The sequence below is a fragment of the Cibotium barometz genome, chromosome 62 (genome assembly GCF_041138505.1).
Source record: "Cibotium barometz isolate CiBa-2024 chromosome 62, ASM4113850v1, whole genome shotgun sequence".
Taxonomy (NCBI): Eukaryota; Viridiplantae; Streptophyta; class Polypodiopsida; order Cyatheales; family Cibotiaceae; genus Cibotium; species Cibotium barometz.
Window position 1 is genome coordinate 3,043,232 of NC_141107.1, and position 17,867 is coordinate 3,061,098.

Below are 17,867 nucleotides of genomic sequence, written 5' to 3' on the forward strand. Positions count from 1 at the left end.
TCCCTTCACTGAGGCTGGTCGTACAGCAGGACAACAGTTCTCCTTCTTCTAAGTGCTGGTCGTACAGCAGGACAGCAGTTCTCCTTCTTCTGAGTGCTGGTCGTACAGCAGGATAGCATCTTCTCTCTCTTTTCCCAGAGTGGCCACTGTTTTTAGGGCTATTTCGAGGCTGATTTGTACTGGTTGATGGTGCTGGTTGGTACCTAGATCTTTGAGCAAGTGTTTTCTGACCTTTGTGGAAAATCCGGTGCAGGATTGCACCCGTACCTTGGTCTATTGTAATAGTTTATTCATTGGAATAAAGAAGTTCTTACGGGGGGGCCAACTGTTCCAACTCAGTGCTGTGTTCTTTTGGTGATTGTTTATGGTTCTTTTGCTATGTCATAAAGTTGGTTTTAGTATTGTATTGTTTGTTTGTTGGTCCCCGATTAGTTACACTCCAAGAGTTGGAGACGCTCCATGAGAAGTTGGTTCTGAGCTCGGAGTAGAGCTATGGTATCTGTTGTTGGTGGAAGAGCACGGTCTCCTTCGATGGAGACGTCTTCCTGTTGATGTGTACTCTCCTCTATAGACATTATTCTAAAGTCACTGGTCATGACAGAGCAACGTATGACCATCCAAGGATGCTCTTACGCTAGGATGCGGTGTGTGTGGACAAGCTAAATCTGATACCAATGTAACATGCAGCAGAATTATGCGTAGATGTAGCATCTTGTCACACAAATTCTCACACCACCTTCTGTATCCTGAGTTTCGTGAGTCTTTAGCACTCCACTTTAACACTTCAAACTTTAAGAGATGAGAGAGAGAAAGAAAGAAAGAAAGAAAGATATATTAAAGTCTGCGACATGCCAAACTGGCCTATGAGACCAAAACATAGTACACGGGTGATGGTGTCTCTTCAAAAGTAAGACAAAAAGGACTAAAAAAGTCCTAAAACAGTCCTAGACAACTATGAAAGGAAAATACTCCTACTGAGGTACAACAAAAGTGTATAATATCTACAACTAGCATAAGACTGGTGTAATCTGCTCATCTCAGTATCTCTCTCATGGGGTGCTGTAAGATAGAGAAACTAAAGTGGTGGGGCAGTCGTCTCCTGTGGCAGGTGATAATGGCTCTAATCCACCGGTGATGAAGCCGCCGTGGACGGCGTCCTGGTACACGTGGGCATCTCGCTCGACAAAGTGCTATGGCTATGTCATGGGACGTCTGGCTCACCGAGGGGGTAGTGGAGGTCCTGGTCGTATCTGTCGGGGTGGTCCTGGCCCTGAAAAAATCTATCATGGCTCACTGGCAGGGTGGATCTGTCAGAATATGCAGCGGAAATGATAACCAAACTTGGGTAGACAAGAGCAAGTAGAATGCAGAAAATAGACAGCACAAGAAACACAGAGAGATAGGTGTGTAAACTCTTCTCTATACACAAGATCCCGCAAAAGACTGAATGAGGAAGTGGTGGGGGCATGGGGCCTATTTATATGCCCCATGTGAGCAGTCGGCCAGCACTGGTGGCCCTCCACGACTGCATGAGCAGTCGGCCAGCAATAAATGAAGCCCACGACTGCATACAGCAAGTCGGCCAGCAATAAAACACTCCACACTTGCTGATGGGCAGTCGGCCAGTCACACATCTGCTGATGGGACAGTCGGCCAGCCACTAGGTGCTCCTGCCAACCTCTAGCATCCCTCCACACCACTGGAAAATGGGAAAAAATAGGGAAATAATACGGGGAGTGAGGAAAAATGATAAAACACCTCATAAGGGCGGGCACACCCACAACAAAGGCCCTGGTGTATAAAAGTAGACAGGAGATGACTTCTAACACCCCCTCTCAGCTCCTGGCTGTGAAACCAACCCAAGGGAGCTGGAGTGCCGCCTGAGAGTAGCCTGAGGTAGAGACTTCGTGAAGAGGTCCGCCACATTGTCCTCCATCGAACAATAAAGTAGTAAGATGTCACCAGCCAAGTGATACTATATCTCTATATGCTTGGTCCTGGCATGGAAGACCGGGTTCCGAACAATAGCTATACAACTCTGGTTATCGCACTAGATGACTGTGGGCTCCTACTGTGGAAACCCAATCTCGCCTAGCAGCCTCCGCAGCCACACAACCTCACAAGCAGCACCACAAGCAGCCCGGTACTCTGCCTCTGTCGAAGAAAGGGCAATAGTTGGCTGCCTCTTGCTGCTCCAAGAAACTGCTCCTGAGCCGAGGGTGAAACTGTATCCTGAAGTAGATCTCATGCCTGGATCTCCTCCCCAATCTGAGTCACTCCAACCTTGGAGCCTGACTCCATCCCCTCCTGTGTAAAAGAGTCCCAGATCCTTCGTACTCTGCAGATACCGCAAGATCCGCAATCCTGCGTCCCAATGAGACTTCAATGGCGTCTGCATAAAAGAGCTCAACAGTCCCACGGAGAAGCTCAAGTCCAATCTGGTGTTCAGCAACCAGATCAATGAACCAACCAACTTCCGGTACTGCGAGGCATCAACTGGCTCACAAGGATCAGTAACGGTTAACTTTGTATTCGGGTCCATTGGCGAAGTAATAGGCTTGCAGTTCTCCATCCCAAAGGCCTCAAGCAACTCATGAACATACCGCTGCTGAGAGACGAAAAACCCCCTCTGGGTCTACCAGATCTCCAATCCCAAAAAGAAGTGGAGTAAGCCTAAGTCGGTCATCTCAAACTCCTTTGACAAGACAACCTTCGTCACTCTAATGTGCTCCACATGACCGCCAGTGAGAATGAGATCATCCACGTAAAGGATGATAAGCGTGACCATGCCGTGTTCCCGAAAGAGAGACAAGTTCGGATCTGCAACCGATCTCTGAAATCCAGTTCGAATAAGGAAGGAATCAATCTTCTGATTCCAAGCCCTGGGAGCCTGCTTAAGACCATACAAGGCCTTACGTAACCTGTAAACCATCCCTTCAAATCCTGGAGCAATAAAGCCTGGAGGCTGCTCAACATACACCTCCTCCTGTAGGAGGTCACCATTAAGAAACGCAGATTTTACATCCATTTGATACACGGGCCACCTCTGAGAAGAAGCAAGGGCAAGAATGGTCTGAATTGTGGACATCCGCGCTGTCGGTGCAAAGGTATCCTGGTAATCGATGCCTGGCCGCTGAGCATAACCTTTACCCACAAGTCTAGCTTTGTGTTTGTCCACCGACCCATCAGACGCATATTTGGTCTTAAAGACCCATTTGACACCAATGTGACTGACCGCTTCGACGGCCTCGGTACCAACTCCCAAGTGTTCTTCTTCTCGATGGCATCAAGTTCCACCTGCATGGCTTTCCTCCAAGTATCCTGTGAAAGGGCTTCCTTTACGGAAGTGGGCTCGTTGTCCCGCATGATACGAGACATCAAAGCATAGTTCACCAGAAGAAGCTCCGCTGTGTTGCTTTTATCTCGGACTCTATGTGATCTTCGAGGGCCGTCCTCTGTGGTCCACTCGGAGGGTAGCTCCGTGACACCTGACTCCCGAAGGGTGTCTAACAACCACCTAGGTACTTGAACAGATCGTGGAGTCCTGTGATCGCGGGGGCTCTACTCCAGCTGTGCGGGCTCAACCTCCTGTACTGACTGAGGTTGATCAACTGGAATGATGGTCTGGGAATCATCATCAGACTCCTCTGGATCTCCAAGAAGTGGCGGCTCCTCGACAGTGGATACTGGAACATGCTCCTCAAAGACCACATCCCAGCTGACAACAATCTCATTCCTGTCTGGATCATACAACCTGTATCCCTTGGAAAGAGAGTTATACCCCACAAATACAAGCTTGTGGGACTTGGAGTCAAGCTTCCCCCTCTACTTCTTCGGAATATGTACATACGCATCACTCCCAAAGACACGGAAGTGCGAGACATCAGGTTTCCTGCCAAAGTATGCCTCAAATGGAGTCATATGGGGTACTGAAGTCGTTGGAGATCGGTTGAGGGTATGGACAACCGTTGCCACAGCCTCTCCCCAAAGTGGACGAGGAAGATCACGATGCTCCAGCATGGTCCTCGCCATCTCCACCACAGTCCTGTTCTTGCGTTCGACAACTCCATTCTCCGAAGGCGATCCAGTATTGGCCAGTTCCTTTTTGATGCCATTATCTGCACAAAATCTGAGAAATACAGTCAAGGAGAATTCACCTCCTTTATCAGCCCTGAGAGTCTTGACCTGAAATCCAGACTCTTTCTCCACCATCATGTGCCAATCCTTGAACCGTGCAAAAGCTTGGTCCTTCTGGGAAAGAAAGTAGACCCACGTGAATCTGGTACAATCATCAACAAGCAGCATAAAGTAGAGAGATCCTCCCAAAGATGGTGTCTGCTGAGGTCCACACAAATCAGTGTGAATCAACTCCAATGGTTTCGAAGCCCGCCTGGAAGCCTTCTTCGGAAAGGATTCCTTGTGCTGCTTACCACGTATGCAAGAACTGTAGCGCCCTTGCCTACTACCAACATCTGGCAAGCCAACCACCATCTGGTCTCGGAAAGCTCGCCTCAATGCATCCACATTTAAGTGGCCAAAACGAAAGTGCCAAAAATCTCCGACCTGAGAACCTGTCAACGAGGAGAGTGCAGAGAGCTTGTAGATACCATTCTCCACACCGCCTTCCCAAACAACCTGGCTAGTCTCACAGTCCCGTAGAGCAACTGAATGCTCCCAAGATCTATCACGAGCCTAGGGCTCTAATACCATGTCAGAATATGCAGCAGAAATGATAACCAAACTTGGGTAGACAAGAGCAAGTAGAATGCAAAAAATAGACAGCACAAGAAAAACAGAGAGATAGGTGTGTTAACTCTTCTCTATACACAAGATCCCGCAAAAGACTGAATGAGGAAGTGGTGGGGGCATGGGGCCTATTTATATGCCCCATGTGAGCAGTCGGCCAGCACTGGTGGCCCTCCACGACTGCATGAGCAGTCGGCCAGCAATAAATGAAGCCCACGACTGCATACAGCAAGTTGGCCAGCAATAAATCACTCCACACTTGCTGATGGGCAGTCGGCTAGTCACACGTCTGCTGATGGGACAGTCGGCCAGCCACTAGGTGCTCCTGCCAACCTCTGGCATCCCTCCACACCACTGGAAAATGGGGAAAAGTAGGGAAAAAATACGGGGAGTGAGGAAAAATGATAAAACACCTCATAAGGGCAGGCACACCCACAACAAAGGCCCTGGTGTATAAAAGTAGACAGGAGATGACTTCTAACAGGATCCTGGTGTACTGACCTGGCTCGTAGGAGAGCCTCTCGATGGCGGATGAGTTCCAATAAGAAAAGCCCCAAACATCTCTGATCCTCAAACTCCATCACATGTTGTAATGGTCCAAAACCCTCTTAGAAGAGACACCAGTATCTCCCTCGTATCTCATAGTACACAGTACACTGGCATATGTAGTGCTCCTCTAACTCCACTTCCTGGTGACACAGCTAACAAATGCGGTCTTCTGACTTCATCCCCTCGTATCTGCCAGTCTCTACCCTCAGCTGATGTGATGAAGTGTGGATCTGTCCAATGGCACTGCGAATGCCATGTGAGAGATGGGTGTCCATGTATGTAGACCGTGTCACAAAGCCATCTGGGGGAGAGATGTAGAAAATGGTCTCGGTAGTGGGCCATCTTCGCGCCTAGAGGTAGGGGGGGCTGGACCATGTCCTTTCTGCATCTAGCCTCACGATGTCCATCTTGATCACCCTATTCTGCTCAGAGAAAATAAGGTCCAAGAAGGGGCAGTCCAGGCTATAATCAAATGGAGGGAGTACATCAATCTTCATGCCATGTAATCTCAGCCAGGTACACATTTGGGCGTACCAACATCGTGTATCGCCGTCTGCTGCTAACTGCCTGGAAGAGATAAGTGCTAGGTGTGGGTATCTCTGTCTGGGGAGCTCCCATATCCTCTGCAAAAATGTCACTGACTGGAACAGGGCTTCGGTAACCACTGGTGCTGCTCCTATCTCTGCTCTGACAATCTCATGAGGTACCGATGGTTTGCTCCGAATCATGCGTGCGATCATAGTCACCAGTGGTTTCTCTAGTACCTGCCATCCATCATAGAAATCTCTCTGTGGTCCGACCTGGTAGACAAGCGGCTTCCTCCTCGTGTGTTAGAGGTTGGATCCCCATATGGGTGAGCCATATAAGAGTGTAGGTGTGACCAATGTGTCAAACAACCAGAGTTTGGTGCGCGGCTCCTGAAACTAAATGTAGGCACATTGTCTCTCTGGTGCCCTAGGTTGCATATCCACGTGCCAATCTAGCCTCTGCTGCCTGCCTCATAGAGAACTGTGGTCCGCTGATGAATGTGACTCCTAGGTACACATGATCTGGTGTACTCCACTGATTCACCTCTAAAAGTGAACTGATGGTCGGATCTAGTCACCCAAGCCTGTGCAGTATTGAAGACCATAATCTTAGTCTTCCCAAGGTTCACTGTGAGGTCCCTATTTGCACAAAATGACTGCAAAGCATCCAAATGCTGTTGCAAACCCTCAAGGGAGTCTGCAATAAGTACAATGTCATCGGCATATAGCAGTATGGGTATCCAAACCCCTGCCAGACTGGCCCCCTGCCCCCCATCCTGTCAATGTAGTCGGATATCTCATCAATGTAAAAGTCCAAAGAGGGTGGGTGACAGTGGGCATCCCTGCTTCACGCCAATGGTGCTAGTCACTATATCCGACATGCCTCCGGGAGTCCGTACTCTACCTATCACCGCCTCATATAATGCATAAATGCCCCACTGCATCTCCTCGGGAACACCAATGTCATGCAATCTCCTCATGAGTCTGGCACGTGGCACCGTGTTAAAGGCTTTGCGGAAGTCCACAAAGCAGCAATATATCCTCTTCCCCCGTGCTCGTCACTCCTCAATGAGAGCCCTGAGGGTAAATATGTGATCCGAAGTCGTGAAACCTCGTCTGAAACCTGCCTACCCAGGTGCTCTGAGTCCATATGTCTTAGCCCATCTACTCAGCTCTTGATCCAAAATAGATCTGAATATCTTGGCCAAGCAATGGCCAATCATGATGGTCCTGTAGTTCCCTAGTATCATGGGGTCACTTAAATAGAGGTACAATAGTATGTGCCAACCAACTGTCTAGGAAACCTTCGCAAATGGCCCTGTTAAACATGTGTACTAGCACTGGTGCCAATACATCTCTGGCATGTGAAAAATGTTCTGCTACCAAACCATCCTGGTCTTGGGCTCTTCCATTACATAGTCTGTCAATAGCATCCAAAACTATCCGAATGGTGACAAAAGTACTATGATCCGGGCGGGTTGCTGACGGATGAGGGGTGGGGGGCTGCCTTGGTACTTCATATAAAGTTCTTGCATATTCATGCCATGCCTCAAGTGCTGTGATAGGTGTGGGTGGTTGTCGCTCATGGAACATCTTCCATGCCCTCTTCCTGTCCTGCCCCAAAAATAGTTGGTATATCTCCATCTCAAGCTTGGTCAGGTAATCCCGCTTCTTCTTCCGCACAAAGCATTTGAAGAGCATTCTAGCCTATCTATGTGTGTGGATGCCAAGGGTGATCTCCCGCTGCAAGCGGTCACGCGTCTCGCTGGGTCCCAAATTACCCACTGAAGGGCCCCCTCCTATTGCAAGGAGTATTTGCTTTTTTTACTTTGAAGAGAATGACTATATGACTGACTTTTGGACTGTAGATAAGCCAAATGCAAGACCTTCGGAAGACCAAGAGTCCGGCTGATTGTACACAATTGTAGAAAAGCACCAATGATGACCAATGTCGATGCCAATGCACTCTTCCAAGGGGCTGTAGGAAGGTTGCAAGACTGAGGCTGAGAGATGGCTGAATTGGGTCTGTTTCTACGGCTGTGAATATGCAAGAGAATGACTGAATATGCTGCGTTTTCCTTCACCTGGGAGGATGGAGAAAATGATGAAGTATGAGTGCTAAATTCTGCAGTGGGGTTGAGAAGAGCTAGTTGGGCTGAAGCGCTTCTTCACAAGCTGAGTTTTCTGCTGGCTGAATGCTTGTGCTTGATAGATGATGAATGCTGAATACTGGAATGAATGAGATGATTGCTAACGCTTGCTATTTATATGCATATATGGGCTGGTCGGCTGGCTACAGAGCTAGTCGCCTGAGATAATAAGCTACACGACTTTATAATATGAAATATGCTGAATATATGGTAATAATACTGAATTTAATGCTAATAAGCTGGCCGACTGGATGTTAATGCTGGGTAAAATGATATAAGGCTAATGCAATGTTTCACATGCACATGAGATGAATGCCATGCAAATTCAGACCATGAACTAATGCAAACCCTAAGGCTTCGGCTTCTACTAACTTCTACATGCATGAATGATTCTCTTCAAGTGGGTTAAGAGACTTGATTGATTGACTAACACTCTAAGGCTGAAGAAAAACCTACCTAGCTCATGCCTGACATATCCCAAAACTAGGGCTTACAATGGGGCCACAACATACGACAAAAACATATCCTAAAGGGTCCTACTGCTACACAATGATGGACTAGCCATCTTGTCACCATGCACTACAGTGCAGAGTGCATGTGACATCAACAAATATGAACACTAGGCCTGTCCTAGCGATGACAGAGACTGTCACAAACAAGAATTCTAAGAGAGTGATTGTCCCACCATTTGCAACAATGAGAACAACCTTCTTACTTCTTTGCCTAGATACGAGTTGTTTGCACATGCAACTGTTCCTCCTTAAGGAGAAGACTCAAGTGAGGAAAATAAATCACGCTAAGAAGTAATGTGCTGCTAGCACCACTATCAAAGTACCAGACATGTTGATCTATCACTGACATGCATACATCATGGACACAACAATCATAACTACGGTGCACAATGAATTCCCAAACATCCTGTGCATAGTCCGTCGACTCCTCCTTTTCAGCACTTGGTGCTGATGCATCAATCATACTCTTTCTTCTTCTCCTTCTCCATCCTTTTTCCGCATTCACTGATATAATGGCCTAGCTTCCCACAATAGTTACATTTACCTTTCTTCTTAGGCTTCTAAACCCCCTTCTCGAAATCCTTTCTAGAAGACTAGTTTGATTCTACCTTTGGCTTATCGCCGCGCTGAGAAAAGACTTTGCCTTTACCTTTTTGATTGGCAACAAATGCCCGATCTCCCACACGCATACTAGTTCAGTTTTGCTCTTCTTCTTTTTTTTTTTTCAAAAAGTGACTTCTATTAAGTATGGAAAAAAATACAAGAATCACAGCTATAAGCCGGAAAAGAATAGAATCACCCCAATATGTAAGGTGATTTCAACCACTAAGGAGCATCATGATGCCATGTAAGACCTGCGGTACTAGAGGAAAAGAAGATGCCATGGTCCCAATCCCGCATAAATATCACGCGCTTCACTTGCGCAGAACGAGAGGGCCCCTGAATGCGAGCCCAAGTAGCCATAAGAGTATTGATGATGTCACCCCATATAGTACTAATGCACTGAGACCCAAAAATCTAGACACCCTCAATAGCCTCCGTGCATCTAGCTCTCTAGATCTGCCATGCTACAATACCGGCAAGAATCTCCCAACTAGTGTCAATCCTCTGTCTGTCTGGGGGGTGTATAATCAGAGTGAGAAACATCCACTCGAAAGGGAGTGTGATACTCCTTAGGGAGGCCCAGGAAGCAAACCGAGACTAGGAAGCTTGAGACACCAGCCAAAGGATCCAAATCCTCTCCACTAGGCGAGGTACATCTCTAAGCCCAACACGTACATCTCTGAGCCCCACACTGCTAGTAGGCTCGACACCAAGGCCTTCTCAGCAAAGGAGGGCATGTTGAACTTGAGCCGAATGTAGCCACTGCCGAGGAACTGGACGTCCATAATACACCCTTGCTCGCCAACGAGCAAGGCTTGCAAGAGGTCGTGGACATGTCCATGGGCTGGTCGGCTACCAAAATATTTGCAGATCCACAACTGAGTCGAGAAGCTGGAGGTCCGCAGCTGATAGTAGATGACAGCTGGCCTTGGTCGGGGTGGATGGAGCAGTTGCCACGGACTCCTCCAAGAAGGGAGAAGCCAAACGGAGCCACCCATTGCCAAAAAGCACGGGTGCATGAGAAGCACATGCAGGACAAAAGGAGGGGGAAAAGAGCATAGAAACACATGGGAGCAGGGAAGTGCAAGAAGGAAAAAGGGGAGGGGAGGGAGTGGGTGCAGCAGGTGGGCAAGGCTAGGCAAGGAGGGGAACTAAAGGAATAAAGGGGGCAAAAAGGAGGTAGAGGAGGGACCGGAGACGAGGTGGAAGAGGTGGTAAGGAGTCTGACAAGGGTGGAAGAGGCGGAAGGGACGGAGATGGGCAGAAGAGGCAGAGGAGGGGGTGTGAGAGGCTGACAGGAGCACAGGCGCACAGGAGATCGGAGAGGGGCGCCTGCAAGAGGGACAAGGAGTGGAAATGGCACGGGTTGGGGGGGTGACAGGAAAAACCGCGGGAGGAACAAAAAAATGAGACACACACACACACACACAGGAGTGAGAAGACAAGGCGGAAGGGCTCGGGAGGGGGTAGGTGCACAAGGCGAGAAGGCCGGGATGTGAAGTGTTTCGAAGGGGGGGGGGTGCTGCACATACGGGAGCTCCAGCTTCACGATTGATCTCGTCAACCAAAGAAATTTAGAGTTATCTGGCTTTTACAAGAATTTATCCTAGGTTTTTCTGTAATACTTAATAGACAGCTGTTCTCCTTTTTATTTTATTTTTTAAAATCAAAGTAGATCTTATACAGCTCAAAAAACCACACATTTCCAAATCTAGGATTCATGTGATCACACATATATTTGGCAAACCCATGGAGGTCGTAGTGCTTCACAATATTTTCTTTTGCAACTGCTTAGCCAGATGTTTGATTTTCGTTTGATTCCTTCTTACATCCTCTCCCTGATATGACAGATGTTTATTAGCAAACTCCATAAAAGGAGAGCTCGCCTGAGTGGAAGGTAATTCTCCAGTCTTATTCAAACATGTTGAATGAGGCCCTGGTCTTCCAACAACACAGTTCCTATTCACAAAGCTGGAGACCTTACAATGTTGGTGACTAGGGAACCATGATGGTGAGCCATACATACAATGACTAGAATTTGTGCCTCACAGGTGCCCAAATGATTGACGTAGGTTTCCATTTGATAGCTTTGGGCTCAACATAATGTTGGTCGATCAGCAGCTCACTAAGGTCACGGTGAAGCTCTTGCCCAAACAACTTTTTGCATTACAGGAGTGTGATCATTGCCCCCCTCTTTGGCTGGGCTTCAAGCCCTGTTTTCTGCCCACTGTGCTGCTGTTGTTTTTTTTTTTTTTCCAGAAAGGAGACTTCTATTAAGTACGAAAAATTTTACAAAATGGAGATTTCAGACCAAGCAAGCTGGAGATCTCAACCAATCAAGAACCCTGTGCTGCCAATAGGGTCCCGAATGAGAGGATGTGAAAAAGATACCAATGTCCCACTGTGCTATTGTTTTGACTACCCTAACATGCCACAGTCATGGCTCTGCTCTCTATCGTCGCTGCTCAAAATCAAACTACTGGATTTGTATAATTTGCTTTATGATTTTTTATTTTTTATTTTTTTCAAAAAGGAGACTTCTGTTAAGTATGAAAAAATTTTACAAAATGGAGATTTCACACCAAGCAAGGTGGAGATCTCAACCAATCAGGAGCCCTATGTTGCCAATAGAGTCCCGAATGAGAGGATGTGAAAAAGATACCAATGTCCCACTCTCTCATAAACTGGCCGCGCTTCCTCTCCGCAGCCCTCGAAGATCCCTGGATTCTAGCCCAGGTAGCCATAATGGTGTGAATAATATCAGTCCAAATCCTACAAAGACACTGAGAAATAAGAACGAAAGTACCCTCAATGGCCTCAGTGCATCTAGCCTTCTAGATATTCCAGGCTGAGATGCTAGCAATAATCTCCCAAGAGCTGTCTAACCTCTGTGCCGGAGGGACAAAGTGTGAAAGTGGCAAATCCTGAAGACAACACTGCCAAGCAACTCCTTGCCTAACCATAATGGCCAAGCTCCTGTAAGTCCCCTCGAATCTCAAGTGAGGCCCAGACTGTGTCAACCAAATGATAGAACCAAAAGAAATGATAGCATCCCTCTTAATCCTACCAAAGAGGTGTGCAATCGTCGCAGACCAAACCCTCTGTGCTTCCCTGCATTCCCATAAACAATGGTAAATTGACTCCGAAACTCCTGCACATCTAGGGCATGCTGGGCAAGCACCAGTAATAGACCTCCACTGATTGGTGGCCAGACCACCATGAAGAGAAACCCAGATAAAGGACGAAATATGTGGCTTCCTATAAGAATGCCACAATCTCCGCCAAAATGCCCTCTGAATGTCAGTCGAAATGCCATAAGATTCCCAATGGGGTCTAAGAGTAGGGACACTCTGAATGTGTCCCAAGATAAGATGTCTGGCATTCCGCACCGTATAACTGAAAAAAGGCATGCTTTTCAAAGGGTTACAAGCATCCTTCCACTCCCACTCACCGGGGTCCCAATGCAAATGTCTGATAGGGCAACCACCATACAACCAAAGGTTAACACTCTCTGTGATCATCCCTGGGGGGGGGGGGGGGGGTCAACAAAGACGTGCTTCCCTAACCTGCCAACAACTCTGACTGGACAAATCTGGGGGCCCTCAATAAGGTCGTGCACGTCACATCTCTCCAGCTGCCATCCATCCTGTAGAGAAAAAAAGACCGGTACATCATCCTCCCTAGGCAAGGGGAGACCCATAACCTGAAGAGGAACACTTGTCCCAGAAAAAACCCCAAACCAAGAATGATGACGGCCTTCCAAGAAAGATCCAGTAATCCATTGGTTGGGAATGGCTGCATCAATCTGTGCAATCCTCTGGCCAAAGCCTCTCAAATGCTGCGTGAAATCCAATCTCTACACCTCGGTGAGGCTCTAAAGCCTCTTCCAAGCCAGCAGTGTGGGGCATAGGGTATCCCTGCTAGCCCAAAGAATATGCATAGCTGTCCCAAGAGGCCTACCATGCACATCTAAGATCAAATCATTCCACAGAATGGGCTGCCGGTTAAATTCCTCCGCTGAACGCGGGGGGGATGTGTACCAAAAAACTCCACAGGCAGTGCCAAGCCCGTAGGAGGGACCTAACCAGCGGGGATGAAGGGGAGCGGTGAACTGCATCCGAAAAAATAAAGCGTGAGCTGAGAGTCCAGTCACCTCCACGAACAGGGACACACTTCGTGATCTGCTGCATGAGAAAGTCCTTCCACGGCTCAGTGCCTGGAAGAAAGCCCCTAACAACAAACTTACAAAGCAAAGCCTTACATTGCACCTCAGGGTCAATGATATTCAATCCCCCTTCCTGCTTAGCCCAAGCAACTCTGGCCCTGGTGTGTGCATTTCCATCAAGCCCTAACCAAAGAAAGTTCCGAATAAGGCGACCAAACTAGCCAATGCAGCCCTTATGAAAAATCCAGCACGAAGTGATAAACCAAGCCGTGGCTAGCAAAACTTGGTTAACCACCAAAGCTCTAGAGGCCAAATCAAGCTTCCTCCTACTCCAGTGATGAAGTTTGCTTTTAATGCTTAAGAGCACTGGAGCAAACTGTTGTGCAGGGGAGATGTCAACGCCCACCTGACAACCAAGGTATCTGGCAGAGCATCCTCTCTCAATCCAAGTAAAACCAGCATCTGTACCCCAATCTGCAACTGGAGAATCACTGATCCGAAAACCTACTGACTTATGCCAATTGATAGGAACTCTTGCTGCCAAACAAAAGCCCCCCCCCCCCCCCCCCCCCCCCCTTGTGCGTGGCCTTCCCCCACACAAGAGTATTTTTATTAGCTTTTCCAGAAGGAATTCATCCTTCGAGAAAGGGGCATCCAGGGAAGAACACATAGCATCTGTAATGAGCCTGGGCATGCACTCCCAAACTTTTTGCCGTGCCACATCTCTCTGAGGAGAGCACACCTCTGCAGTCAACAAAGACCAGTAAAAATCTGAAGCAATACCCCTCACCTTATCAAGCTCAATCTGAGCCTCACCCTGTGAATCCTGCAAGTACCTCACAGAATCCCTGCTATGGGAAGGCCTGTGTGCTGAATAAAACTCTTTGCCAAAAAAGGAAAGCGTGAACCTATCCCATGAGGTTCGCTCCAAAGGGTGTAAACCCCCTTCGCGTCCACCCTTCTTGTCAAAAGGTTGCTCAACCATATTAAAATATCCTCCCACTATCCAATGATCAACCTGGGAAATGATATTTGTAATGGTGTCCCAAAACGCCACCCTTTCACCTCTCACGTTAGGTGCATAGATATTCAAGATTCCAATTTCTGACCCTCATGCATGATCAAGATCCACTGCACTCTAGCAGGGATGATAACACCGTGCCCAATAACATGAGGCATAACAGATGCTGCCACTGAAATGCAAACACCCCCTCTAGTCCCAACTGCCGAGGACCAGAAGGTGTGGCCAGAAAAACATCTTACCAATTTTGCCACCTTGAGATCAATCCAATTTGTGTTCATGCAACAAAAGTACATCCATAGACCCTCCTGTAAACAGCAGGGTGAAACTGGTCCTTCAAAAGGCGCTTCCTACCACGGGTGGGAAGCCCTCCAAGGCCCTGAACATTCTATGAGACGATTCTCATGGAAGAGAAGAGGGTTTGACCCCCAATCTAAGAAGACGATGCGCAGCCTAAGGACCCCTCTCATAATGCTAGAGGACGGGAAAATCCACGGGGCAAAGTCCACTGACATGCCCTTGTCCGAGGCCCTGCACAGTACCTGCATATGTACGAGAAACATGTTCGCCCTGTGGGGCATCAAGGGCAATGGCATCATGCTGAAAATCTTGCAATACATGATCCCCACTGCGCTAAACATCCTGCATATCGCCCCCTCCAAGTAGAGAGGACTCAACAAAATCATCTTGATCTGAGATATCATCTCTCTGTAAAGATGAATCAGCTGACACATCCCTCTGACCAGAAACATCATCTATCTGTACATGATCCGAGGAGACCTTCCCATCAATCACACCAGGGGGGCGGGTGTGAGAGATAGCTCGCCACACCTGGGGGACTTACAAGGCCTCCTGCGACCCCAAGCCCGAGGGCAAATGTCGAGCAAAGTGACCCTGTTGGTGACAAACCCGGCACTGATCGGGTTTACCTGCAATCTCCATACGTTGGTTCAAAGTGCCACAAGGGCCTGGAAGCAAAACATAGTCCTCAAAGAGCTCAATGTCACAGGCAAGAACCATGACCCTGGGGACAGCATCCGCCAAGGCAGTGACCACCTAGGTAGAAGATGTCGGCAAGCCGTGGAGGGGGGGCACTTGAAGAACCAGCCCAAAGGCAGACCCGATGGCCTCTAACATAGGCCAATATGCGCGAGGAAGACCTGGGAATCTGAGAGTAATAGGGAAACAGTTCCGATCTTCCTCAACAGGGTCAAAATAGCTGGAGTAGGGAAGAAAGAATATCTTCCTCGGGCCCAATGGCAAAGGGCTGCCCTTCAAAACCTCTGAGGCTGCGTCCTCAGAATCAAAATCCACTTGGAAGAAACCTCTTCCAAGCAACGTGACATCTCGAAAGTGTCAAGCGAGGTCGGAGGGCAGAGCCGCCAGGACCCAATCCCGAGCCTAGAGACGGGACGGGTGAGATCCAGAGATTCTAGCAATGAGGGTCGTTTTGGAGTCTTTCTCTATTTCGGTGTAGAGGACCGCGAGCTCGGCTTCGGAAAAAACAATGGTTTGCCCGGCCAAGGCAGATTGATTAGCCATGATGCTAGTTGAAGAAAAAACCAACTTGAACCCAGATGAGGAGCAATCCGAACCAAGGGGAAGAGGCAAGCAAGGAGGAGGAGGAAAGGAAGGGAGGGTGGAAATGGGGAAAAAATATAAAATAAAATAAAATAAAATAAAAAGGAAGAAAAAAGAAGAAAGAAAGAAAGGGAAAAAAAAGAAGAAAAGAAAAAAGAAAAAAGAAAAGAAAAGAAGAAACAAAGAAAAAAAAAAAGGAAGAAAAAACCAAGCAAAGAAGGGTGGGGGAAGGGCAGCTCAGCAAAGGCTGCGCAGAATGGAGGAGGGGAGGCGGCAGGCGAAGAAGGGCTAGGGAAGGGCAGCGCAGCAAAGGCTGCGCAGAATGAAGGAGGCGGAGGAAGGAGGGGAGGCGGAGAGAGGAGGGGAGGCGAACAAGGAGAGCAGGAGGGGATGGGGCGCAGACTGGAGACAGCAGCGGGAGGAAGAGGGGCGGGCAGAAGCAGGGGCGAACAACGGGGGAGGAAGGAGGGGGGGTGGAGAAAGGGAGGGGGGCGGCACAGACAACAGAGGCGGAGGTTCGGGGAGCTCGCAGGTCTTCAGCACGCACGTTGCACTGATCTTCTGGATTGCTTTATAATTTTTCTCTGGCTAGTTGTCAGTTTCAATTCTTTTCCACATTGCATGATGGATGTAAATTGATGAAATTACCCAAAATTGATCATGCATAGATTCGATACATTCGACAGGCTACCCAACACAAAGACAAAAAACATAAATACCTGCATGCAGTTCCTCGAACCAACCAACAAGTCCAAGCCGAGGATCATAAAAGCGTACATAGCCATCCAAGCCACCGGTTACAATATAGTTGTCTTGTATAGACAAATGTCTGATGGCAGAATGGTGCAGCCTGACAATTTTCACTGCATGCATCTGTCTTGCAGATGGCTCTTTCTTGGAGTCTTCCTTTACTGTTAGAGATGGAAAAACTTTGGATGATTCCTTGATGAAAGATGATCTGTATAGATTCAACCGCATCTTAGAATGCTTTTGATTAAACGCTTCTAATACCATTTACATTAAAAGGGTGGCCTTGGTTCAGTAACCTTGGGAGAAGCCTTAGGTTTAGCAAACTCCCCTACAAGAAACCAGGAAATAAAAACTTTAAAGAAATAAAGGTCATGGCTCTCCAAACAGGAAGATAATTACTGTGGTTCTTGCCAAAAAATAACCTCTCCAGAGATCATGGCAGTGATGGCAGAGTCACTGCTTGGAACAAAGACAGAAAGTGTAAGCTCACACATGCTTTGCTGCACCTCGGCAGTCTTAGCCATCGCCTCTTCATGTTTTATCACAGGCTCCCCAGTTCCTTCTGGTTCTTTCTTATCCTGATTAAAAAGGAGAAGCATTCAAAGAGACCATTTATTGAACTAGTGATTCTACAAGCATAGCCTTGTTAAGAAAGATGGACTAGACCGACTAGGCTACAGCCTACAAGTAAGACAGAACTTGGGGCTACATGTGCGCGCGCATGTGCATACGCATTGGGTGGGTGGGAACATGCACATGTGTGCATGTGCGCGTGCACACAGTGTCAAGGTTACCATTACATCTTCCAACCTTGAAAAGCCTCCAGAAGAACACACTCTCTTTTCCATTTGTCACAAACTCATCTTGGTCATCTTTATTGATGTGTAGACAACCCTGCAATCCATCATTACTCTCATATGATAACATGAATGAAATAGGAGACATTAACTCGTGGATTGTACAACTCATATGACACAGAAAGAACAAAATGAAGAAGGTTTGATAGTGTACGTCCGTCTCTTACCTGCAGATGTATAGATATGTTGGCATGTGTAGCTTATGTGCTATCTTATATGCGAACATGTGTGTACATTGGCACATATGTTCACAGGTATACATCTTGTAGAACTCTTCAGCTGGAAGGTTGGACCTACCTGAGGATCTGTTGAAAACACTGAAAGGCTAGCAACCAGTTTACAACTGGTAGATTCAATATTCCAAACACATAGCTTCTGTCTTCTATTTTTGCCTGTTCAGATGTTC

At 47.7% G+C, this 17,867-nt stretch overlaps 1 protein-coding gene across 1 annotated transcript in view; it reads right to left on the minus strand.

The window, feature by feature from the left end:
• The window catches only part of LOC147604018 (cilia- and flagella-associated protein 251-like), a 212,740-nt gene that overhangs the window by 173,595 nt on the left and 21,278 nt on the right, over positions 1-17,867 (minus strand). Inside the window, exons 4-7 of the mRNA XM_086795115.1 lie at positions 17,759-17,853; positions 17,415-17,498; positions 17,004-17,182; positions 16,574-16,812 (exon numbers count right to left, since the gene is read on the minus strand). Of these exons, the coding sequence (XP_086651241.1) occupies positions 16,574-16,812; positions 17,004-17,128 (364 nt within the window). The 5' untranslated portion in view covers positions 17,129-17,182; positions 17,415-17,498; positions 17,759-17,853. The remainder of the gene's footprint in view (positions 1-16,573; positions 16,813-17,003; positions 17,183-17,414; positions 17,499-17,758; positions 17,854-17,867) is intronic.